The sequence below is a fragment of the Scleropages formosus genome, chromosome 24 (assembly GCF_900964775.1).
Source record: "Scleropages formosus chromosome 24, fSclFor1.1, whole genome shotgun sequence".
NCBI classification, from domain to species: Eukaryota; Metazoa; Chordata; class Actinopteri; order Osteoglossiformes; family Osteoglossidae; genus Scleropages; species Scleropages formosus.
The window spans coordinates 21,330,020-21,354,912 of NC_041829.1; the positions used below are offsets into that span (position 1 = coordinate 21,330,020).

Sequence of the window (24,893 nt, forward strand, 5' to 3'; positions counted from 1 at the left end):
CTGGACGGGTTTGTGTCCCTCCAAGGATGGACTGGAACACTCCGAGTTCCACCACAAGAAATGTTCCACCCATTCACTGTCACAGTAAACAAACCATCCATCCATCCATCCATCCATTTTCTTCACCGCTCAGTCCGTCTAGGGTCGCGGTGGCAATAGGGAGAGTAAAGAAGCCCAGCCACCCCTGTCCCTCACAACTTCCTCCAGCTTGACCCGGGGGATCCCCAGCCATTCCCAGGCCAACTGAGAGATATAATCTCTCCAGCGGGTCCTGGGCCGATCTCGGGGCCTCGTCCCAGGTGGCCGTGGCTGGTAAAACCCCAAAGGGAGGCGTCTAGGGGGCATCCTTACCAGATGCCCGAACCACCTCAACTGGCTCCTCTCAATGTGGAGGAGTAGTGGCTCTACTCTGAGATCCTCCCGGATGTCCCGAACTCCTCACCCTGTCACGGAGAGTGAGTCCCAACACCCTGCGGAGGAAACTCATTTCAGCCACTTGTATCCGCAATCGTATTCTTTCGGTCATTACCCAAAGTTCACGACCATAGGTGATGGTAGGGATGTAGACCGACTTTGTGTGTGTGTCACTGTAAGGTTGTGTTCCTGTGGATGTGTAGGCCATTTAGTTCCGCCTCTTGGTGTAACCTTCTCTAACCTGTCACCTGTCTCAGGTGCATCCACATGTGTTTAGTGCTGCTCTCTCTCTCTTTGGGTCCTCTAATCCCCTTCTTGCTCTCTCTTCCCCTCTGTCAAATTCGATTGCCCCATCTCGCTCCCTCTCCCTTACTCTTGTCCCCTCTTTGTCCCTCTCCTTCTAGTCCCCAGCTGACCGTTGTAAGAAGATTCATGCAGGGGATGAGGTGATCCAGGTCAACCACCAGACTGTGGTGTGTATATCATCCCTTTTCTTTCCATTTTACACCATCACTGCTTCTGTCCCTTTGGATTGTTGCTTTAGTCTTCCTATCTTGCACAGTGCAGTTAAAATTGGAATGGAGTGTGTGTATGAGTCTCTGCGTAAGATACACAATTGTCAGTAGCAGTGTATACTGGGAACGGTGTGTGTGCAAGTCTGTGAGTAAGATGGACAGTTGTCAGTAGCAGTGTATACTGGGAGGGGTGTGTGTGCGAGTCTGTGAGTAAGATGGACAGTTGTCAGTAGCAGTGTATTCTGGGAGGGGTGTGTGTGCGAGTCTGTGAGTAAGATGGACAGTTGTCAGTAGCAGTGTATTCTGGGAGTGGTGTGTGTGCGAGTCTGTGAGTAAGATACACAGTTGTCAGTAGCAGTGTATACTGGAAGGGGTGTGTGTGCGAGTCTGTGAGTAAGATGGACAGTTGTCAGTAGCAGTGTATTCTGGGAGTGGTGTGTGTATGAGTCTGTGAGTAAGATGGACAGTTGTCAGTAGCAGTGTATTCTGGGAGTGGTGTGTGTGCGAGTCTGTGAGTAAGATACACAGTTGTCAGTAGCAGTGTATACTGGAAGGGGTGTGTGTGCGAGTCTGTGAGTAAGATGGACAGTTGTCAGTAGCAGTGTATTCTGGGAGTGGTGTGTGTATGAGTCTGTGAGTAAGATGGACAGTTGTCAGTAGCAGTGTATTCTGGGAGTGGTGTGTGTGCGAGTCTGTGAGTAAGATACACAGTTGTCAGTAGCAGTGTATACTGGAAGGGGTGTGTGTGCGAGTCTGTGAGTAAGATGGACAGTTGTCAGTAGCAGTGTATTCTGGGAGTGGTGTGTGTATGAGTCTGTGAGTAAGATGGACAGTTGTCAGTAGCAGTGTATTCTGGGAGTGGTGTGTGTGCGAGTCTGTGAGTAAGATACACAGTTGTCAGTAGCAGTGTATACTGGAAGGGGTGTGTGTGCGAGTCTGTGAGTAAGATGGACAGTTGTCAGTAGCAGTGTATTCTGGGAGGGGTGTGTGTGCGAGTCTGTGAGTAAGATGGACAGTTGTCAGTAGCAGTGTATTCTGGGAGTGGTGTGTGTATGAGTCTGTGAGTAAGATGGACACAGTTTTCAGTAGCAGTGTGTACTGGGAGGGGTGTGTGTGCGAGTCTGTGAGTAAGATGGACAGTTGTCAGTAGCAGTGTATTCTGGGAATGGTGTGTGTGCGAGTCTGTGATTAAGATACGCAGTTGTCAGTAGCAGTGTATACTGGGAACGGTGTGTGTGACTGTACAGCTGGCTGCGGTCAGTTCTGAATAGAGATACACATTCCACGAAGGAGCACCATGATGAATATGGGTCTGTTTGGTCCTGTGTTTCTAGAGTACTGCCTGGTCTGTGGCAATCAGAAGTCAAGTTGGTCTTGTGTGTAAGTGTGTGTTTGAGCGCAGAAGATGACAGTTGATTCCGGTCAGTGCCGAATTCATTCCTTTCTATATCCTTCTGAATCCGGTTTGCTGCTGTTCACCGAGGTCAGTACTGCGCTGGTTGCGTTTTACTGCAGCGTAAGGAGGCCAGCGTGGCCGGTCGATCCCGGACGAGGCTCACCTTGTACCTGTGTGTTTTTTCGCTGAAGGACGAAACACCAGGGGACCCCAGATTACAGCACCCTCCGTAGGACAACAGACCGTGCAAATCACACGAGCAGCGCCCCCTTGTGGGACAAACTAGGATGTACGGGGACAAATTCAGATGAGCGCAGGTGTGTTACGCCAGCAGAGGACAGAGTAGCTCCCCGTTTCTCTTCTGGTTTTCCCAAGGGAACATTCCGGAGAGCACAGTTAGCGCTCGCTGTCGAGCTTAAAGTCCGTGTTTCCGGCCCTCGGCTCTGTGTCTGTGTCAGCAACCTACTGACATGTTGTCTCTGTGTGTGTGTGTGTGTGTGTGTGTGTGTGTGTGTGTGAGAGAGAGAGAGAGAGAAAGTGAGTGACTTTGGCAGAACGAGTAGCGGGCTCTTTGGGGAACACAATAAATAGCGTCTTCAGCCGCAGTTGCGCCTTCCTGCAGACTGAGGGCGCTCTCTCTGGCCTGGAATTTCAAATGAAATTACTTAGATTCTACTTTCATATGTTGGAATCCAGGTGGTTTTGTTTATGATGTATGTATCTGTGGCAAATAATTTCTGTAGACATTCATGTGTGGGTTTGTCTTGTTTCTGTATACGTGCACACGCGTGTGTGAGTGTGTGTGTGTGCGTGTGTGTGTGCGTGCATGCATGCGTCATTGTAGGCTGGCAGTTTTCGTGCGTTTTTGTCCCCTAATGTCAGCTGTAGGTGGACTGGATGTGCGTGTTTGTCTTCCTGAGAGTGGGTGGGCCGCGTGCGTGCGTGCGTTGACTCTGTGTTTGTCGGTTGCTGTAGGTGGGCTGGCAGTTGAGAAACTTGGTGAGCTCCCTGCGTGGAGACCCTGCTGGTGTGGTGCTGACACTGAAAAAGCGGCCGCAGAGCACGCTAGGCTCCGCCCCCGCCTTGCTAAAGAACATGCGATGGAAGCCCCTTGCCCTGCAGGTAGGCAGCGTAGCCGCTCACGGGCCACGCCCGCTCTGCCGTCCCGCGCCTCCTCGGCGACCGCAAACCGCACGCGCCGAACGTCGAAACGCGCCGCTCCGGTCGGTGCCGCGGAAACGCGAAGGAAAGAGCGGAAAAGTCGCTCGTTTCACGGCGTTCGTCGGCTATCCTGCGCCTCTCGCGCCCGTCCTGAGCTGCCAGGCGCTTCGTCCGCGTCAGAGTGACGCTTTCGGACGCTCTTCTCGCCGTCAAGCACCTTTGCACGCTTTCTAGGCCCCTCCTACTCAGAGTCGAGAGCGAAGTCGAGGACTCGCGTAAATGTCGGCGAATAGGGCTGCTCTTCCTTCTCGCGCATCTGTGCGTGCGCGTGTGCGACTCCTTTCTCTCCGGTGACTCGGTGGCTCCATGAGTGTACAGGGTGGACCGTTGTGCGCAGCGGGACTCCTCTTACTCCTACTGCTGCAGCTGTCCGTCGAAATGCGTCACCTGCGCGCCTTCGCCGTCAGCTTGCGCGGGGTCTGTCGGACGTTCCGGAATCCCTCCGCGCATCAGTCAGTCGGCGAGCGCAACGGAAGGAGTACGAGCGTGCGGAGCGTGTGGAGCGTGCGTCCGGCGCGCCGCTTGTACGTGAGCGTGACCGTCGGTGGCCAGCGCTGCAGGGGGCCTTTCCCTCGAGCTTTGTACGTCTTCTCTCCCCGGACACTTGGGAAAGCCCTCCTGCTCTCCTCTCCCACGGCCTCCGTGTTTCCGGCAGCGGGACCGGTAGCAGCTCCGCCGCGCACGGGGTGGGAACGGAGCGCAGCCCGCGGGTCGCCGCTCCTTCTCTCGAGTTGATCCCTTGATGTGCAGAAGGGCGGTCGCTCCGCGAAAAGGGCGGAAATGAGAGGTTGTTCCGCAGCGGCTTCCGGTCACCCGGCGCGTTTCGGAACGTTTTCCCTTTTATAACGAACGAGTCGTCCCGCTTCATTTTCGACAGGAAGCCACTTAAGTGCCGCTCGTGACCGTATGGGCCCTTCGCGGTCCCGCGTCCGCTGCGCTTTCCCAGCAGCCTCTGCTCCTCTCTGCGGCTTCTGCTGCCGCGCCCTTGAGGGGGTCCCACCCCCGGCCCCGTTCGGTGAATCTCGCGTCGAGCCGATCGACTCCGTATTATTCTTTGCGGAAAAATCTCTTCTTGGGTGAATAAATGTGGGTAAAATGAATGCAAAAACTCCAGTGGTGTTTTTAGGCTCACGCCGTCTTACAAACTAATGTCTGACACTAGATGGGCTTCGCCTCGTTGCGACACGAAAGCGCTGTTCGTGCCACTTGAAGGGTGTTCGTGTTACTGTAACTGTCTGTCATTGTTAATTATAGTCGTCTCTTGTGAAAGTATGGAAGAGACCCTGTTAGCCGTGCTGCGTGTTGTGTGTTCGGGCGCTCTGTGTCACTGCGTGAGAAGATGGCGCTGTAAACGTAAACTGAATTGAACTGATTTGTCGCACACGTGAAGCAGTGCCCTGTTTCCCAAAGGAGAACGAAACAGCGGAGGAGAGAGGAGAGCGACTCGGAGCGAAATGGATCATAGCCGACGGAGGACGTATTAAAAAGTGTTTGACCTCGACTGGCTGCGACCGACTCCTTACATCTGGACTCTTTCAGCCTGCGATCGAAAAGTCGTAACGGACACGTACCTGCGTCGCGCCCCCGGCAGCGAGCCGATCGGACGGGCGGGTATAAAGGCGGCACCGTAACCGCACAGGGGGGCGCAATCTTGCGAACGCCTGCCTTCGTGGATTTGCGGGTTCGGCGTTTACTCCCCGTACCTTAGTCCCCGCTTCGTTTCCCTGACTCTCCCGGCTCCCGACCCCCCGCTCGCTCTCCGGCTCCTGAGATTCGCTCCGGCCTCCGACGACGTCTGCGCCTCGAAAGGCCCCCCGCCTGTCCGCGACCGTCGCTCTTTGGCCGCCCCTGCGAACCCACGAGAAATAAAGCAGACCCGCGCTTGGGTCCGTTCCCTTCCCTCCCGTCTCCAGGCCCTGTGCCCGACAACCTGTACTCGTTCCCTTGGTCGTTTCTGTGAAAGACTTGGATGAAGATACTGTAAAGAAAAAAGGCGCCGAATTAAGAGAGCGGAGCGTGAAAAAAAAGTGGGAACGGCCCGAGACGCCGAATCCCCTTCCCCTCCCGGCTCCGAGCGTCTCGCGGTGCCGCGGAAGGGCCGAGCAGCGGGACGTAGAAATTTTAGGGAATAGAATGGCGACAGACGTGCGGTAAAAAATACGCAAACGAGGTGGAAATGTTTACGTCTTCGAACGTTCATAATCTGGCTCTTTGTAACGCCAGGTACAGGTGTGCGTCCACCTCTTACTCGCAGTGCAGACGCTCAGTCCGCTCTGTCCTGACTTCAGTTTTCCTCCTCTTTGTGTCCATGTTCAGTTCGCCTTCGTCCAAGGTCCGCGTCAAGCGCCGCTCATGCTCTTTTCTGTTGCCGGAATCGAGCCGCCGCAGCAGCAGCAAGTTGCCTCCTCCACACGTGGACTTAGCAGTGGAGACGTTTGCGCTTTTACCTGTCTGTGCCCCGTTTCACTAAGTTCACGCTTTCCACGTGTCTGAATGAGTCTGTCATATATATATGTATATATATCTATAGCCTCCGTCTACACGAGACGACTGTAACGACTCTCCGTGCCCGTGACTCTTGCCGAGGCTCTTCCCTGCCGTTCGAGTGTCGACCTGTGCGACGAATCGCAAACGATATCGAAGTGCCCCTCGTCCCGGCAATGAGGAGACGCACGGGATGCGCAGATGTCGGCATTTCACCCCGATCCTCCCTTCGGTTCGCCCGCGTGCTGCAAATAAGGGTCCGCGTCTTCTTAGTGCCCCGTGAAGAAGAAGCCATCGAAGGCCCAAGGCCGAGCTGGGTCTCGGCGGTCGCTGCGCTCGCGTCGGCCCGAGTTCTGCCGAGCTCCTTCGCCGACGGGCCCCTTCCGAACCGCTCTCGCGACGCGAGCGCTCATTCCCCTTGTCTCCCCGTCTCACCAGCCCGTCGTTCCCAAGAGCCCCAGCAGCAGCGTGGCCACCCCCAGCAGCACCGCCAGCACCATCAGCACGCCCTCCAAGCGAGACAGCTCTGCTCTGCAGGATCTCTTCATCCCTCCGCCCCCCGCGGAGCCCTACACCCCCAGGTGGGTCCCGCCCCGGCCTCGAGGGCTCCGCTCCCCATCCCGCTCGAGCGCGTCTCCGCGCCGCTTGCCGTGTCTTGCGCTCTGCGAGATGCCGCTCGCTCGGTTTACGCCTTCGCCTCTTCACACGCCACCGATTACAACGAATAAGAGAACTTGCTGCAGCGCTTTTATTGATTTGTTCCGTTTTCGCCCGCTCAGCCTGCGCTCTCCACGCTGTCCCGGACACGCAGGTGCGAGGCAGCGGAAAGGCACGCTGCGGACGGGAAGCCGGACCCTCTCGGGACCGGCATATAAGCGTCTTCCGTCGAGGGGAAAGAACACGCGGGACGTTTGTCAGCCTCCGGCCCTTCGCGCTTCGCTTCGGTATCGACGCCGTGAACCGAGCGAGAACGGACGTACCTCCGCTCATTTGCCGGGTGGGGTCTGCGAAGGGTCTCTCTCACGTAGCTGCGGTGAATAAAAAGTACGCAGTAAGACTTGCATTTAACATTCGTGCGAAACGTGAGCTGCGTTGGAATGAAGAGTCGTTCAAAAACAGGCCGTGTCCCGAGACGCGTGCGCGACGCCGGCCGTCGAGCCGTTCGCGAGCGGCGCCGTCGCTTCGCTCGCGGAACGCGAGCCGTAAACGCCGTGGAGGCGACTCGAACGAACGTGTCCCGCGTCCCCCGTCTTCTGGGCGCATCTCGCTGCCCGCGTGGACGCGAGAAAGCGGCGGCCTTCGCTCGCGACACGCACGTCGCTCAAGGCCGAAAAGTGTGGAGAGTAGCAGGAAAACGAATGAACGGCGAAGTGACGTCGGGCTCTGAGAGGCCTTCGGCTCAGACGCGTGTAAGACGAGGACCCCGCGCACGTAGACACGCGCCTCGCTGCGCGGTTGCCTCTGGAGCAGCGGTGACCGCTGCCCTTTTCGTCGCTGCAGGGACGAGGAGGGAAACCTGCCCGCCGACGACCCGTCCCGTCGCCACGGCGGTGTTCCCGTCGCCGAGGGCTCCGAGTCGCCCAACTCCTTCCTGGACCAGGAGTACCGCAAGCGCTTCCCCCTGAGCGACGAGGAGTCCGTTCTCTACTGCTACGAGTACGACAAGAGCCGCGGAGCCTCGTCCGGGCGCAGGGACAGCACGCCCACTTATGGTACGGCCCTTTGTGTGAGTGTGTGCGTGCGTGTGTGTGCGAGAGAGGACATGTGTGAGGACGTTTCGTCTGTGGACCGTGCAGGAAACACACCCCAGTGCTAGAATGAGCTCACGTACCTGCGTTTGTTTGTCAGAGCACACGTGTAAAGACGTACCGGGTGCGCGGTGTTCGCTCGGGGAACCGTCTCCGCGATGCCGGAATCTTCCGCGTGATTCTCTCCTTACGAAACGATGCGCTCGACTCGCTGTCCGCAGACAAAGAAGAGGTTAACAGTAACGAGTCCATAATAAGTTTCGCTGCTGGATGATGTACAGTAAATGAGAAGTGTTCCCTCTTGATGCAGACACACGTGCGTGGATGGAACTGACAGTTTTTATTTGTGTGCGTCTGTGTGTGCGTCGGGGGGGGGGACCCATCCCAGGGAGGTTGCGGCCCATCTCGATGCCCGTGGAGTGCAACTGGGTGACAGATTATGAGGACCCAGCTAAGATGAAAAGAGAGGGAAGAAGAGGTGAGTGTCCTGCGGGGGGGTGGGGTGGGGAGGGGAGGGGAGGGGAGGGGAGGGTCAACATTGCACAAGGCTCCGGTCACTCGGAACACACCGTGCGGCACGGCCGGACACCTGGGCCGACGGGGAGGACAGGGGGCTCTTACAAAGCCGAGGACGGCGATGCTGACGATGCTGTAGGTGTTTGTAGGAGCAGAACTGGAGAAGGAGCCTGTGCTGCGGGACACGGACACACACACACACACACACACACACACACGCTTCTTGGACTCGTCCGAGTGGCTTTCACTCAGATACTGCAACACTAGAGCCGCCATAAGAGTAACAGCTCAATGCGGCCCTCGAAGCTCTGGGATTCTGCCAGATGTGTCCGAAAGCGTGAGGTTCGAGTGCGTTGCAGATGTTCTGGAGCAAACGCTCGCCGCGCGGAGCAGAGTTTCGGAGCACCGCCACCCAAAGGCTTATTCGCAACTTGTTGGGTGGGTGGGTGATGAAGCATTTTGGTTGTCTTCAGTTTCGGACTAAGAAGAGCAGACTTCCTTCCCTGGACGCATCCACCTTCTCTTATTATTATTGTCATCATCACACACACAGTCTGACACCGCTTGTCCCGAGAGGGGTCGCGCCAAACCGGAACCTAACCCGGCAACACGGGACACACCCAGGACGGGACGCCGGTCCATCACAAGGCACCCCCAGCGGGACTCGAATCCCAGACCCGCCGGAAAGCGGGACCTGGCCGAGCCCCATTGTTATTATTATGATGTTGTTGACCGTGGAAGACGTTCTGTCACCGTTTCTCTTACCCCCGTCCTCCCTCACTCCGTCTCTAGAAATGAGTGGTGCTTTGCTGCAAAAAAGATTTTGTGTTCGTCCTCGGACCCCGAAGACTCTCCGTTTCCATGGCGACTCCGACACTCGTCCTCTCGGCCGTCTCTCTCTCTTTGGCTCCTGCTGAGTAACTGGGACAAAGGTAGTTAAAGGGGTAGGGTAAATAAGGTAAAGAGGAGTGGGGGCGAGACCCGAGTACCGTGCTCCCCGTGACGAGCGCGTCGCCGGAAGGGTCCGGGTTCCGCTCGCCGCACTTTACCACGGTAGCCTCGACGCACGGTCGCTTTGTGGGGCCCGGCTTCCGGCGACAAGGCCGGACGGCGCGTCCCCTGTCCCACGCTGACCCGGGACGTCCCTTCGCCGCCCGCAGACAACTCCCTGATGCGCTATGCGGGCGAGGAGAAAGGAGCTGCGGACGAGTTCCGCACGCGGAGCAGCAAGCGGGACACCGGCAGGAGGGCCAAGAAGAAGGGCGAGAAGGGCGGCAGCCCCGGCGCCCACTACACCCTGCTGCCCTCGCTGCAGATGGAGGTCATGAGGCAGGAGTCCGCGTCCACGCCGAGCTCCGACTCCGCGTCCCTCTACCAGGTGAGCCGGTGGCTGCTGGAGCATGCGGTGCAGCACAGGCTGTCGTGGGAGCGCGCGAGTGCGTGAGCGCGTGTCTCCCGCGTGCTGCCCCGTCAAGACAAAGTGCGGTGGTCCCAGACTGGAGAAGAGTGTGTGTCGGCGTGTGCGTGCGTGCGTGCGTGCGTGCGTGCGTGCGACAGATGGCAGCGTTGTGGGCGTGCCCAGCTGATGCCCGGTGTGGTGTCCGCTGGCGCTGTGTCATCGCCCGTCCGCCCTCAAAGTGCCCGGGGCTCCTAATCAGCGAGTGCTGCGGGGGGGACGGCGTCCGGCATCGCGCTCCCCCCCACCTCCTCGCTCTCTCTCACTCGGACCGCGCTCTTCCGTTTCAGCCGCTCTTGATCTGTGCTTAATAAAGGTCCGTGAGGTTCGCACCCGCTTTTCTGAGTGCCCCCCCAACCCACCCACACAGCTAAGCTCGCTCTGCTGCGTCTGCGCTCTTCCCCCTCCACCCCCCCGTACTGCGCTCAGTCGCGCTCCCGCTCGGCAGCACTGTTTACATCACCGCTCGGTCGGCTCGCGCCGCCGCCCCCGCCGACCCCCCGCCGACCCCCCGCCGGCCCCTCGCCTATATATAGCTGAAGTGACAAAGCGCGCCATCAGGCCCAGTGTGGGTGGCGAAGACCTCAGTGGCGCTGACTTTCACAGGGTTGGGAGTCATGTTGTTTACCCGTGTGTCGGTGTGTGTCGGTGTGTGCACACGTGTCGCCCTGTACCACGTTCTGCGCAGATTCCGCCCGCAAAACTTTGTTTACTCGGTCCAACCGTATGACCGCTCAAAAGTGACCTCAGTGGAAGCGCGCAACCGTGAGCTTTCAGACCATGTGCTGCTTATGGACACTCGCGTGTGTGTGTGTGTGTGTGTGTGTGTCATTGACTGAACCATCTCTTTGTCGGCTGCTCGTCTCTCTGTGTGTGTTTTTGTCTTGCAAGGGCTTCAACGCACCGTGTATTTACCATATTGTGTATTTACCATGATGTGTCTTTACCACAAGCGCTGTTACTCTGCCCGCTGTGTACCGTGAAACGGTGCTGATATCAGGTGCTGCTCCGGAGGGTCTCGGTTCCTTTCGCAGTCTCACTGTCACCGGGTCACTGGAGCATCATGGGAGTTCGTTGTGTCCCGAAGCGAGCCCTGTTTGCTGGGGGGTCCCCGGCTGCCCCAAGGAAGCTCCGCGTCCCGAACAGGTCCACCTCCCTCCCGCTCCACGTTCAGCGAGGGGGGGTGACGCCCTTCGACTCGACTCGGCGGACGGGACTCCTCTCGCGCCTCGTCCAGCCGCGCAGTAGTAGCGGTGACGAACGTTCCGGAGAGGCGCGGTGCTCCGGGTGACGCTCTCGCTCCAGAGCCCCTCCGAGCCCCATGAGGACACAACATGGGACAAGTGGACGCGAGACGCACGAGAGCAGGCAGCGGCGTGAGCGCCGTCACTCGGGTGCTTTACACCCAGGCGTCTCCCGCTGCTCGGCCGTGCCGCCCGAGGGCCTCTTGAGCCTTTTCCGGAAGTCTGTGCTGTGAGATGCTCGGGGCGAAGCGGGACGTCTCCTGAATGTCCAACCGTGCTGCGTGTGCTGAACGTGTGCCGGAGCTTGCGGGCCGGATGCCTTTGGCGCGACCGTGACCCTGCTGCCTCTTTACCCTCTTCTGCAGACCTTTCAGCAGCAGTCGTCACTGCTCTCCAAGTCCAGGAAGAAGAACAAGGGTGAGTTGGGGGGGGGGGGGGGGGGGGCACAGGATGTCTTACGCTGCTGGGCTACATGCTCATCTCCCCAGGTCTCAGGCCGAATGCTTGTCTTTGCTTGTGTGTGCGCGCGTGTGCGAACGACCTTCCCCTGCCACTCAGAACTGCTGAAACTCTGTCTACATTCAAGAAGGGTCTGAAACCTCACCTTTTCTGGACCCAGCTCATGTACGGTGTAAATGTTCGTGCGCCGTAACTTCACGAGCATCCCCAGATAAAGTCTTTATTCAGCTGCCGCTCCGGCAGTGTTTTGCTTGCTTGTGTATCTTATAATATTAAAAAAAAAAAGGTAGAAGGGTAACGAACTAGGTTTGCTCGAGACAAGTTTCATGTCTGCAGCCGTGTCGCTTTCTCTTAATGTAATCCATAAATTGTACTTTTGCTGAGATGTACGTCGCTTTCGACAAAAGCGTCTGCTAAATGAATAAATGTAAATGTAAATGTGTGTGTTGACCCCTGCCCTCCCCTCGCCGCTCCAAACGCTGCTCATTCCCCCGTTAACCTGCAACCCGTGTTAGTTAACGCTCCGGTGTCTCCCTGTACTGTCCTGATTGCCTGTGTTATGTGTGCTCCTTCGGGGGGGGGGGGGGGCATTTTTTGTCATGTCTACCTCACGCTCACACACACAGAGCCATTCCTGTGCGTTTCCTCTTTGTGCTGATTGCGCTATTCCCCCCCACCCCCCAAGCCGGACCCCTGGCGTCCATCAGCAAGCGGCGCATCTCTTGCAAGGACCTGGGGCGGGGCGACTGCGAGGGGTGGCTCTGGAAGAAGCGGGACGTGAAAAGCTACTTCTCGCACAAGTGGAAGAAGTACTGGTTTGTGCTGAAGGACTCGTGTCTCTACTGGTACCTGGACGAGGAGGTGCGTGAACGTTCCCTGCAAGGTGCTCACCTCCCGAGCATTCTCCTGCAGGAGACGGACATCGGTGCCCTGGACACACACTGCGCACCTGGACACACACACTGCACACCTACACACACACTGCGCTCTGCACCCGGGCGGCTCACGGTTCGAGTGACTCGGGCGCCGTGCTTGAAAAGCGGCAGAAACGGAGTAAAAGACGTACAGTTCAGAGCCCAGCTGACGTGAGCTGAAATACTGTCATTTCACCTGGTCTCGATGACCACGCTGAGCACTCGCTACAGGTTGTCCTCGCCCTCTAATTATATTACCGCGGTACAGAGAGTGCACAGATAGTACTGATACAGCCGTGTGATTCTTAAGTGCAGTTAGTTTGTTTCCACCACGTGAACCAATTTTTGTCACACGAGCAGCTGATCAAACTATATCTGAATATCGATGGTTCCCGATCACCTGACTGTTAACGGGGGGGGATCAGTCGTGATTAACGGCGCCACGTATGTTGCGCTGAGAGCGATGGCAAACTCGCTTGTTCAAGTGAAAGTGCTCTTGTTATAATAAAGAGTCAAAAACTGACCTCTGAACCTTTGTTCGACCCCCCTCTTCCCCCCACCCCCCGCGGACCAAGGATGAAAAGGCAGAGGGCTTCGTGAGCCTCCCGGAGTTCAAAATTGACCGGGCCAGCGAGTGTCGCAAGAAGTAGTGAGTATCCCTCCGACGCCCCGCTGCTCCCGCCGAAATGCGCCGTCATGTCGGAAAGTGACGCCCATCTCTGTTTCAGCGCCTTCAAGGCCTGTCATCCCAAAATCAAGAGCTTCTACTTTGCTGCCGACAGCGTGGACGATATGAACAGGTGAGGCTCAGGACAGGCGGGTCTAAGCCGACCGGGGGGCAGCTGGGCGGAGCCAGACGGGGGGCCGAAGAGACGCGACGATCCATCGGAGCCGAAGGCGTGTCGGGCGGCGGCGCTTTGTCAGAGCAACAGCGACTGCGTCCTCGTCGGCGCTCCTTCGCCACGTTCCTTCGAACAAACGCTCTGGCCGTCGTGCCTTCTGGTTCACAAGCGCCTGTGAGCGGCACCCAGAAGCTCCCCGTTTCAGTGGGTGGATGTGGGTTCTTGCTGGATTCTTGCCGGGTTCTTACCGGGTTCTTGCTGGGTTCTCTGGGCTCTGCCCCCGGGCCACTGACGAGGCACCAGCCAGCGACTACGGACCGTGTCACCGCTTTGCTCTCATTGACAGACAGCGCCGCACGCTGCCCTTTTCTCACCTCTTGCACGTGTCCTGCGACGGAACTCGGCCTCAAGCCGAGAGCATGTAACGTTTCCCTCGAGTTCTTTGTTCTTTTCTCACTTCGGCGTATTTTCCTCGTTGTCGCGGCCAGTTCTCGATGTCGTCGGGTGCCCGAAGCCCCGTGAGCGCGCGAAAAAGCGTACGGAGGCGCCAGGCCGCGCTCGCTGTGCCTTCGCCTTCGTACGAGACGCCGCGAGCGAGCAGCTCGGCGCCTCCGGATGCGCTCGGCTTTGCGGGGGTCGGGATGCCATCGGGGTCCGTCGGGACGTCGCTCGGAATTTCCCGAAGCGCTTGAGGGCGGCCGGAGGCGGAAAGACGGGCGTCCGCTCACAAGGGTTTGCTGTGAAAGTCGCACAGGTGTGGCGTCTCGCTCGATGCGCCCGTGCGTGTCGCTCTCTTTGCTCTCTTGCTGCCGTTCACTTTCCTTACGCGAACTCTGCAGGTGGTTGAGCCGGCTGAACATGGGCGCCGTGGGCTTCGCCGAGCGAGAAAGGATTCGGCAGGAGCAAGGAGAGAGGGCAGGTGGGTGTCCGGCTTCGTCGCTCAGGCCCCCGGCGAGCGCAGCTCGAACACAACTTGCCCGCACCCTGTTTTTACCGCAGAGACGCGCGTGCCGCTCGGCTCCTCCCCGGCAGAGGGCCGAGGGGGGGCGGCGCACGAGGGTGGGCGTGGCTGGAAACGGCGAAGGCCCTTCTATAGGCTGCGTCTCGCTGTCAGCTGATGTCGAGACGCACGCTGACGCAGGGTACGGGGCGCGCGAGCCGGCGCCACAGCAGCTTCACCTTGACCACCACACACTTACAGCTGACGCCGGTGCCACATTTGCTCCTCGACGGAAATGTCCAGAAGCGTGTGGCTCGCGCGGTCCTGTAAGAGTCCACGCTCTTCGCACGTCCGCTGTCCGCTCCACTCTCTGCATGCTGCTCATCTGCAAGACCGCACTGCTGCGTGTTTCTGTTTGTGCCTCTGCGGCGCCTCCGCCGACGTGTGGCGGCGTTGCACCGTGGGAATTGTGACGCACGTCCCATCGCATGTGTCTGCGTCTCACTTCTGGCAGAATACTGGAGCGAAAGCGAGCACGAGGACAACGAGACGCCATCCACACCCAAGCAGGGCAGCCCCCCCCCGCCTTACGACACCTACCCTCGTCCGCCTTCGGTGAGTCTGTGTGGGGGTGGCGTGCCTCGCCGTGCCAAGCTGTGCCCGTGTCGCTTGGCGCCGGTGACCCCGCTCTTCCTGTCCTGCCCGTCCGTGTCCGTGCGGACAAGTAGAAAGACGCTTGCGGAATGTTTCTCCTGTTACCCCCAGGGGCCAGTACATGTGTGGGACCTGCTCTGGGGAGCGAGTGCAGCGCGTGTGTGTAGCGGTGGGTGTGGCCTCGGCGGACGAAGTGCGGGGGCCCGTGGAAGAGACACGGGACTGGGTGCCGTCTCACCGGTTGAGCCTCGGTGTGGGGGCGATGGGGCCAGATTAAGTTCTCTGAAGGACACCGTGACTGTGTAGAGTCAAGAGCTTAACTGTGTCAAGTTATGTTGCTCTGAAGATACTCACGTTGCACTGTGACCTCTGACCTTTGTGTTGTTCACAGAAACAAACTTGGACACGTTATTTATAGTACAGTCCGGGCTTCAGGGGCTCAGTCATGTGGCACACGGGCAAACATGGTGTCCTGCCAAGTTATAAATACGGCGACTATAACCACACACACGCATGCACACACACCGAGACCAAATCCGGGCCGTCGCTCTTCGGCCCGGACGCACGAGTAAATCAGCGCGATTGTACTATAGTAACCGCTACCAGTCGTCTCCATCGTGGAGGAATGCTATGCTGTTAAGTCCCTTTCCTTAACTCTTGTCCAAGTTGGGGTCACGGTGGTCCAGGGCCTATCCTGGAGGGACAGGGCACAAGGCTAAGTGTCATCGCAGGGTCTCTGCGCGCGCACACACACACACACACACACACACACACACACACGCTACGGGCAGGACTGAGTCAAGGGTTAAGCTCAAACACACGTCTTTTGGCTGTGGGGGGAAACAGGAGCCCCCGAAGGCAACCCACACAGACAAGGAGAGGACGTAGAAATTGCACACAGACAGATCCGGGTTCGAAGCCACACCCCAACTGCTCAGACATTGTGAGGAAGCAGCGCTACCTGCTGCTCCGCCGTCTCAAATGTTGTGCTTCGACTATTCGGCTGCGATCTGGAAAGAGAGACAAAGTGGGAGAGCGTCGCCTGCCGAAGATCATGCGGAGGAGGGTTTCCGGACGACGCCGTTCTTTTCCGTTTGCCGTGATGTAACTGCGTCTCGCGATCTTTTTGTGCTCCTTCCAGATGAGCTGTGCGAGCCCTTACCTGGAGCCCAAACACGGGCGTCTCTCCTCCACGGAGACGTCCCAGTCGCGATCGTCCCACGAGGAGTTCCGTTCCGAGCCACCGGGGGGCAGCAGCAGCGGCGGAGGCTCTCCGGCACGCAAGTCGACCAGCCAGCGGCGCTCGTGGCAGGACCTGATCGAGACCCCGCTGACCAGCTCGGGGCTGCATTACTTGCAAACGCTTCCCCTGGAGGACGCGGTGTTTGGCGAGCCGGGGGCCGGACTGTCCCCCGAGGGCCGGCGCCAGTCCACACTCCCCGCCCAGCGCAGCCTGCTGCACGAGCACTACGGGCCCCTGGCCTCAGGCGGCGCTGACCAGCTGCTCAGTGTCCCCGGAGGAGGCGGCAAACCTCGCAGCTACACCCTGCCTCGGGACGGTGGGCTTCACGCCCTTTTCAGCACGTCCACGAGCGGAGAGCACAGCGACGCTCAGCGGTGCCAGCGGGGGTGGAGCCAGAGCCACGAGAGAGACGCAGGTGAGGAGGAGGGACGCGGAGCGAGGACGGAGAGGTCAGGAAGGCGTACGTGGGCCCCTGGTCCGCTCGCGGCCTCGTTTCCCGCCGTACGTCCGGCCGACCGTGGTACGGAAGGCCCCTCCGCTCCATGTGTGAACATTCTCCTCGTGATTCTCGATGGTAGTCACCGCCGCCTCGCGGCGCCCCAACGACTCGGTCGCGGTTTGGGACCCGACAGGGACCGCGGGACTGGCTGCTGGAGGCTGTCACGTGCACTTTGCAGCAGAGCGACTCGTCCACCGCAGCCTCTTTTCGTACTTCTTATCGTTTCCGCGCAGGAGGGTCGAGTCGCACCTGAGTGCAGCCCTGTTTTCTAGATTATTCTCCTAAATGTGAGAGAACAAATGGCTTTCAGGGAGGGGGGACGAGTGCGTTTGTTCTCCTGTTCACCGAAAAACACTCAGAGACCCGTCGCAGAGTGCAGTGTCCAGCTTGGCGAGTTCTTCTGGCAAGTGAGAATCTCTCCCCCTAGTGGTCTTATGTGGTACTGCCAGGTGTGGTATACCAGGTGTGGTACCTGCCTGCTATACATCCTACGTAAGTGTGTCCGGTTGGCGCCGAAATGTGTACGTTTTGGAAGCAGTTGCTCTCTGGAACAGCAAAACCTGTGCAGCGTTTCCTCAGTTCGACACTCCAGTGTGGAGCGGTGAGCTGTGGTCCGTATCCCGGCTCAGGGGCACAGCGGACAGGACAGAGGGGGCGGGTCACGGAGGGCTACGGCGCTCTATGTGTGTGTGTGTGAGAGAGAGAGGGAGAAAACGAGAAGTGACCATTGCGTGTGCGTGTTGCCTTGCTCAGGCGGAGAGCAGGAGGGCCGGCAGCCCGCGGACTCCCTGCAGGACCTGTACCGCGCTCTGGAGCAGGCCGGCCTCACGCCCATGGGTGAGCACCGAATGTCCACGAGGCTGCAGCTGAAACGCTCGTTCGTCCGCCGCTGCACCGACCCGCTCCTTAACGACCAGTCGCATCGGCTGCGCATCCTGCAGAGCACGCTCAAGGTGGGAGTCCGTCTGTCCCTCGCTCCCCGCCTCCCTCCCCGCCTCCCTCCACGCGTCCGTCCGCCATCGCTGGGGCTCCGCTCCGAGGACGCGCCCGTCACCGTTGTCGAGGAGCCGAGGTTCGGAGCCGCAGCCGCGGCGGACGGGTTCCGCTTCGGCGCTGCCGCTCGGCCCGCTTGCGCTCTGCTGTCGCGCTCCGTGTGGAGGGGAGCCTGGCCCTGGGGCTCCGCCAGTCCAGTGCGCGAGTGTTTGTGTGCGCGTGCGTGCGTGACCTTCAGCTGGTGGCCGATCCGTTCCGCTGCTCCGTTGCTCCGCTGCTCTGTTCTCCAGGCCTTGCGCTGCTTTGCTCCGCTTTGACCGCCTTGGGTCGGGACCCTTTGAACGGGTCGCCGGGGTTTGTGCTGCTGCTCCGCGCCCCTCGTTGTGTACTGTGGGACACCGGTGCTGAGGGAACCTGTTCCGGCCGCATCCGCCCCTCCGCCCACAGCGCTCTCGACGACCGGCAACCAGCCTCCTTGTTTAGCGCTTTAACCGCTTTGCTCTCGTTCTTCCTTTCTGCTTTGCATGTTACTGTGTGTAACACGACTGTTTACATGCCTCTGTACAACGGCGCGTGTGTGTGTGTGTGTGTGTGTGTGTGTGTGTGTGTGTGTTTGAGAGCGAGAGAGAGCCTCACCTCATGCCCTTCAACCTCTATCTCCGTGCCCCACCCCAGGACAGGGAGTGGGAGATGGCTTTGATTGACAAGCTTCTGACCAATCCCAAGCTCACATCCTGCGAGTTCCAGGAGTGGAAGAGAACGTACCGGGAGCTGTTTGCCGACGGTCCCCAGCCTCAGGCTCCGCCCACTGGACTCCCAGAACGAGAGTCCAGCCCTCGCGTCCCTACGCTCTCCCACACACACAGCTACATCGAGACACACGTGTGAGCCGAGCCAAACGTAGCCGACACCGCGGCGGCTTAACCCCCACCCCCACCCCCCACCGCGGGCTTCATACGCGCTTGCCGCAATCACACAGGACAGCTGCGTGCCACACGTGTGCGACACACTTTCGCATGTGCTCTGTGTGACAGCGGTGAGCTGGAGCGCTGCGCTTCCACGGAAACCCCTCTGTCCAGCCACGCAGAAGCGGAGCACGTGGAGCATCGCTCTCGCCGTACCCCCGACCCCCAGGCCGAACGGACGAGGGCTGGCCCCTTCGCCGAAGCCGCTCCCTTCCGACCCAGCGTGTCCTTTGGCTCTGTAAATACTCTCATTTCCACGTTTTTACTCTGCCCTTGGTATGTCCACACATTTTCCTTCAGTTTGGACGCGTTTGCATTTTGTTCATCAGTGTGTTCTCAAGAGGTCACAAATGTGAAGCAGACATGCATACGCACGCACGCACGCGCACGCACGCACACGCACGCGCACACACACGGGGCCGACCGTGGTATTTGAATCGTTTCACTTTGCAGGGCAGTGATGGAGGGTGTGTGACCAGTGGACCAGTCATCGGGGGTGTGGGGGGAGATGGTTATGGGTCGTTACGAAGATCATCAGCGTAACGGTCGGTTCAGCACGAACAGGGTGACCAGTAAAGCGCGACCGGTGTTCCCAGACCAACAGAGGAACATTGCAGTACCGCTGTGGTAAAGGTCAGTAAACTGACGGACTTTGGAAAGTCACTCTGCTGCCTGTCAGTCCAACATGGACACCGGTACCCGAGCGAGGAGACCCAGAAACATGGAGCCCCCTTGTGGGAGCCGACAGGGTCGCGGTCAGAAACGATTGAGGTTTGACTAAAGTGGAACGTGCCCCTGGCAGAGGCTCAAAGTGCTGATGCCCGTGGGCTCATTCTCCCGCTTCCGGAGGCGGTACGGCGGTAAATGGTTTCGGACGCACTTCAACACCAGTAGCTGCGTTCTTCATGTGCGGTTGTACGCTTGACCGTAAACGTCCTCCTGTAAATGATGGCGAACGACGTTTGTGTCTCCAAGCTGAGTTAATTCCTCCAGCGCTCAGTGAACTGTTTGTATAGGTCTGTATCGGTCTCCAATGGTCTATATTGGTCTATACTGGTCTCTAATGGCCTTTAAAGAGAATGTAAAGAGAATGTTCTAACATCTCTGGGTCTATTTGGAGGGACTTCTCTTCTCTTCTCTTCTCTTCAGGGATAACCATGTCACTATGGTCCACTTTCCAGTCGCCACCCCACCAGTAGTTTGCCGCTGCTCCCACAGAAAAGTACAGAACTGTACAGGATCCTCCTACTACCTGTGTGTAAGAGGCACCTCAAGGTGCCTCAACTGAGCGTTGGGTGTGTGCGGATGGACACCGGAAAGCGCCGTGTCCACAAGCTTCGGCCTGTCGCCCATGTGACCCGCAGCGCGGTCTGGTGACGCCACAATCTGTGTTCATTCCCTGATCTTGATAAACACACACTTTGCACAGGAAAGCAGGGCTGCTGCCTCGGTTACCACTTTTCCCATAATCCTCCTCGACTCCGGTCACTTTGATCCCTGGGGTGAACGCTTTGGCCGGAATGTTTGTACTCGGACAAATAATCATATTCTGTACAGTTTCTACTGCCAGAGAACAGTTTTGCGCGCGCGCACACACACAAACACACACACACACGCACACCCACACACTCCATTTGCTACCATATAGCTCGCAAGCTCTTATCGTGATGCATGCCTTATCGATATGAGAAATTATATAGAAATTTTGTCAATTTTTACTGCAGAAATATTCTAGAAGGTGAACTTTTAACTTTGAAAGGTGTTTTTTTGTCCTTAGGGAGTGTAAATAATTGGTACTGGACCAAAACCGTGTGTGGACACAGAGGAAACAAATATATTTATTGTTTAAAATGATAGAAATGTCATATTCTGCGTTGACCATTAGAGCACAGAACACAATGAACGAAGGCGTTTAACACACTTTGTTTCTTGGCGCTGCTGTGCCCTGCGGCTGTTGCTATGCAACGGTGCGAGAGGCGTGTCCTTGTGGGCGCTCAAGGAGTCTCTGGAAAGACACTTTCTGTCCAATCGCACGCTGACGCATGACTTTGGAGAAGTGCATTCTGGGTACTTTGTGTTCCACCCTTCATTATTCTTCCCTTCCACTGTTTTTTTTTCCTTTCCAGCTTTTAAACAGATTGTGCTCATAACTGGAGTCAATAAACTCGAGCTCTTTCAATGAAACTGGTTCTGGCTGCTGTCACTGCCCCTCCCACCATAACCCATATTACTAACCTCTGCAACAATGAACTGAGCCAACAAAACACTGCAGTTGAACTAAAGCACTAAACATAGAGACAATCAGTCTTGTTTTGTTGTTTATGTGTTGTGTTCAGTGTGAAGGTGACATCATGTTTTTATTATGTCACATTGATATTCGTGTCACTGCTATAATGCAAAATTCATAATGAAATGCTGATTAAGGTACTGTTAATAAATTGATGCACACACACACTTTGTTAATACACTGCACAGGTTACAGTATGTCACTACTGTTGCATCTCGTGGATCCCTCCCCCGTCCGTCTTCCTTCCCAAAAAACCACGTCGCCCCTCAGTGATGCCATCGGTTCCTGGAACGCCAATGGCTGTGGCCGTGTGTGTGAGACCCTGCACCGCTCCTGTCCTTTGCCATCGTCTCAACCTCCTCAGGCTCCGCCTCTTCTCCTCCTCCAGGTTTTTCCGCATTTTTCTCTCTGTGCTTTTCTTCCGCACCATCGCAGCGGCGAAACTCTTGTGCGCATTCACACATTTGTAGCATGTTCCTCGAAATGTTCCATTCAGGCCTCTCTCGACACACACACACGTTCCACCAAGGGGGTTCCGAAGGCACTCTGGTGGAGCTGTGCTGCGCTGTGCTTCCCGCTGCCACGCGGCCTTTGTCACACATGCCATCTCTCGTAGAACCCAAACACGAACCCAGCAAGTGCTATATGCCACATAGGGTGCAGCAATCCGCTGACGGTCACTGCGCTATTTTGTTTTACTGCACGAAAAGACTACGGTTCAGGCTCCGGGTACGTTACTACAAGTCGAGGGGCGTCGGGAGCTGCATAAGAGCGCACTGTGTCCCGCTCAGAGGCTTGGGCAGCTTACACACCTCCCTCCAGCTGTCGCTCTCTGGCTCATACTCGAGGACATTGGGGGTGGCCACCTCCCGGCCACTGTGCCACTTCCGCCCTCCAACCAGCAGGGCCGTGCTCTCTAGCTGCACGAGACCGTAGCAGAAGCGGTCGCTCAGCAGCGGGCGTAGGCGGGTCCACTGGTCGAGCGCCGGGTCGTAACGTTCGATGTCGCAGAAAGGCTCGTACATTCCCAGGAAGGCGTAGATGTTGTCTTGCAGCACCGCCATCTGATGGCCCGAGCGGGCGATGCCCATGGCGGCGCATTTGGTCCAGCGGCCCTCCTGGGGCTCCAGGCGGTACACCTCGTTGCTGCTGACACGCTGCTCGGCGTGGACCCCTCCCGACAAATACACAGCGCCCTTGTAAGAGACGCAGGCCTGGGCGAACATGGCGCACGGCAGGGCTGCTGCTCGGAGCCAGCGGTTTGCACGCAGGTCATACATCTCGACGGAGTCGAGCGATGCGCCCTTCCCACGCCGTCCCCCGATGGCGTAAATGTTCCCCTGCGACACGCAGCACGAGAACTGAACTCGCCGCTCCGTCATGGGGGAGGCCACCTCCCAGCACCTGAACCGCGGGTCGTAGCGCCACACCTGGTTGCTGCTCGCGGCGCTCAGCACCTTCTCGTCTTCGCTGAGCTTCACAACTTCGCCACCCAGGACGAAGAGGAAGTTGCCCACGGTGCAGGCGCAGTGGTGCTGCACCCTGCTGGGGAGGTCCGTAAGGTGCTGAAACTTCCTCCGTTCAGGGTAGAAGACCTGGACTCGAGTGTCCAGTCGCTCAGCCGCCGAAGTGCCACCCACCAGCAACACCTGGCAAGTGCGGCTGCGCAGGGACGTCTGGTTGTTCTGTAGCAGCGGCTGCCGCGCGCCCTGGCTGTGGTAGTTGAGGGCTTTGAGGACGAGGTTTTGGATGAAGGGCGTTTGCAGAGCGGGCTGTGTCGAGGAGAGCCACGAAAGCGGCCCCGGGGGGACGAGGCCGAAGCGGATCTTGCTGAGCACCAAGTTGCTCTTCACGGCGGACACACTGTTGCTTCCCAGCCAGTCCAGCAGGAAGAGGAGCAGAGGCAGCTCGTCCACCCCGGACATCTCGTCCACTTCTAAGGCGCACCTCAGGGAGTCCAGGTTCAGCTCCAGCAGGCCAACGCGGTCCCCGCCAGGACCCAGTAGCTCCCCCATGTGACAGCCGATGAAGCTGTTGGCTGCGGCAAGCGCGTCGTCGACTCCGTATCGCGCTGCTACATTGGCAAAGAAGCAGCAGTTGTCCACACTGAGGTTGTCCCTCATGTACTTGACGCACAGGTCCACAGCTCGCGTCACCTGCAGGTAGTTTGCAGCCTCCAGGGTGTCCTCCAGGGTGCATATGGAGAGGGAGAGCCACGAGGTATAGATGAAGTCCAGGATGCTCTCCAGCCCCTTGGAGGAGATCGCTGGCAGCTCCACCCGCTGTGCTCGGAATTCATACGTGTGCTCCTTGAACATGGACCAGAAGTAGTCGCCAGAACACGCCAGGAGGCTGCGGTGGGCGGGGAACTGTGTGCCGTCGGCCGCCACCAGCACCAGGTCGCACAGCAGTCCCTGGGAGCGGAGACGCTGGTACTGGCTCAGCACCCCGTCCCCGTGCTCCTTGCTCATAACCAGGAAATAACTCATGGTGCTTGGTCTGCAGTCCCCCCCGAGCGCACGAGAGGCACCGTGGGACGAGGATGACAATGGAGCGGTCAGACGAAGGTGAGCTGCAGCGTCCACGCTGCGAACCCGGGGCTGGATTTTGGCGACTCGCACGTCCAGTCGCCGATTGGAGAGCTCCGTCTCTGACCCAGCCCACAAGTCCAAAACATTTTGTGTGTCCCGCAGCGACTGACTGGCCCTGGCAAGAGTGGCTCCGTATCCCGTGACCCCCCCCCGCTAAATACACGCGCTGTTTTAGGATGCCAGTCCCCGAGGAGGGAGGGGGCTGAAGGGTGGGTTTGTCGGGGAGCCGGAGCACTTTCCTCGGACACTGTTACAGTGCTGCCCTTTTCCTGTGCTCCGCACGGGAGTATCGGGAGCGACCTGCTCAGCGCTCAGCGGCCTTGTGGGACGAGCTCATCTGAAATGAGCGCGCAGGAAATAAGTGGGTTAGTCACCGGTGAAAACCGCGCCGCGCCTCTGTTGCTTCCCCTTGCCGGGACAGGAATAGAACAGAGAAGAACATCGCAGAGCTGCGGAACCGGCGACGGACAGAAGGGCGGACAGGTGGACTGACGGACAGAGTCCTCGAGGAGACGCACATCACGAGGCGCTGAAAGAACGAGGAACGGTGCGTCTCCGCAGAGGTCCATTTCACCCTGATTTACAGCGCTCCAATCTACATATGTGCCTTGAAAGGAGATGACTGATCACACACACTCATCCAAGCTGTCAGACTGGCTGCCTCATGAATTAGAGCATCATCCTCCCTGAATAGCAGCTGGCTCAGAGAAACGGGTCCCTGTGATCTTCGTGGAGGGTGGGGGTGGGCGAGGGGGCAGTGTGAGGTGATGGAAAGCAAGTATTAAAGGCTTTGGGTGTTTCAAAGGTGGCGGCTCTCGGCCCCGGGGCCGTCAGGGAGCGAGAGGCCTGATTGGAGCACAGCTGCGATGTGGATTCGCTCGGCACTTTGACGCCTCTGTCGCTCAAGCGGGAGCGTTAAGAGTAGAGCAGAGTCGGCACACGGCCCCCACTCGGGGTGGGGGGCAATAACAGGGTTACAGGGCTCCATCGAAGGTGGCGCTTCAAGGTCACTCATCCATTGTGATGCACGTGGCACCCGGGACACCGCTGCTCCTGTCTCTCGCGTGACCTTCTCTTCAAGGACGTGTGCTGAACTCTCCCAGGTTCTGAGGCAAAGTGTCAGAAGCGTCATGTTTGCCCACCGTCGGTGTCACTTTACCGTGTTTCCCGCTGGGACCGTGTTTGCGGAATGTGGTGGAGGCACCGGGCCAAGGTGTAAGGATGGCGGGGAGGGGGATCCTGGGGACAAGATCTCATGCCTTTTCTCATCGGCCTTGAGTCGTGACCCTAGGATTATGTGCCAGAGAGACTCTTGTAGAAGTGGAGCTGCGTTCGTTGGACAAACGACCCGTCTGATAGTTTACTCACATAAACACGGTCAAACGTGTTATAAATAGCAGGGATGAAAATGGTATTTGGCTAAAGCTCTGTTTATCGCTTCAAGGAGGTGTCAGCAGAGAGGGACAGGTCCACTTCGTGACACCACATGCTACTACATGGCAAAGGCTCCTG

At 58.1% G+C, this 24,893-nt stretch overlaps 2 protein-coding genes across 8 annotated transcripts in view; one reads left to right on the plus strand and one right to left on the minus strand.

Moving 5' to 3' along the window:
- The window catches only part of LOC108939539 (connector enhancer of kinase suppressor of ras 2-like), a 38,503-nt gene extending 20,077 nt beyond the window's left edge, over positions 1–18,426 (plus strand). For 2 of the 7 annotated variants that reach the window (XM_029248706.1, XM_029248707.1), the window contains exons 8-21: positions 819–887; positions 3,301–3,447; positions 6,469–6,611; positions 7,531–7,742; positions 8,167–8,256; positions 9,455–9,672; positions 11,360–11,411; positions 12,139–12,314; positions 12,943–13,016; positions 13,096–13,167; positions 14,049–14,128; positions 14,664–14,764; positions 15,945–16,461; positions 17,299–18,293. In XM_029248706.1, the coding sequence (XP_029104539.1) occupies positions 819–887; positions 3,301–3,447; positions 6,469–6,611; positions 7,531–7,742; positions 8,167–8,256; positions 9,455–9,672; positions 11,360–11,411; positions 12,139–12,314; positions 12,943–13,016; positions 13,096–13,167; positions 14,049–14,128; positions 14,664–14,764; positions 15,945–16,461; positions 17,299–17,855 (2,508 nt within the window). In that variant the 3' untranslated portion in view covers positions 17,856–18,293. Of the gene's footprint in view, positions 1–818; positions 888–3,300; positions 3,448–6,468; positions 6,612–7,530; positions 7,743–8,166; positions 8,257–9,454; positions 9,673–11,359; positions 11,412–12,138; positions 12,315–12,942; positions 13,017–13,095; positions 13,168–14,048; positions 14,129–14,663; positions 14,765–15,944; positions 16,507–17,298 lie in introns of all 7 variants that reach the window. The other 5 variants (XM_029248709.1, XM_029248710.1, XM_029248708.1 and 2 more) reach the window with 4 other exon arrangements.
- A 3,078-nt stretch (positions 18,427–21,504) lies between these two features.
- On the minus strand, positions 21,505–24,852 carry klhl34 (kelch-like family member 34). Its single transcript, XM_018761062.1, has one exon. It carries the CDS (start codon positions 23,277–23,279, stop codon positions 21,528–21,530), a length of 1,752 nt encoding a protein of 583 aa, XP_018616578.1. The 5' UTR covers positions 23,280–24,852; the 3' UTR covers positions 21,505–21,527.
- Positions 24,853–24,893: the final 41 nt, after the last annotated feature.

What these genes read in the sequence shown, in the direction of transcription:
- klhl34 (XM_018761062.1), bottom strand. Translation starts at nt 23,279, where the DNA reads ATGAGTTATTTCCTGGTTATGAGCAAGGAGCACGGGGACGGGGTGCTG.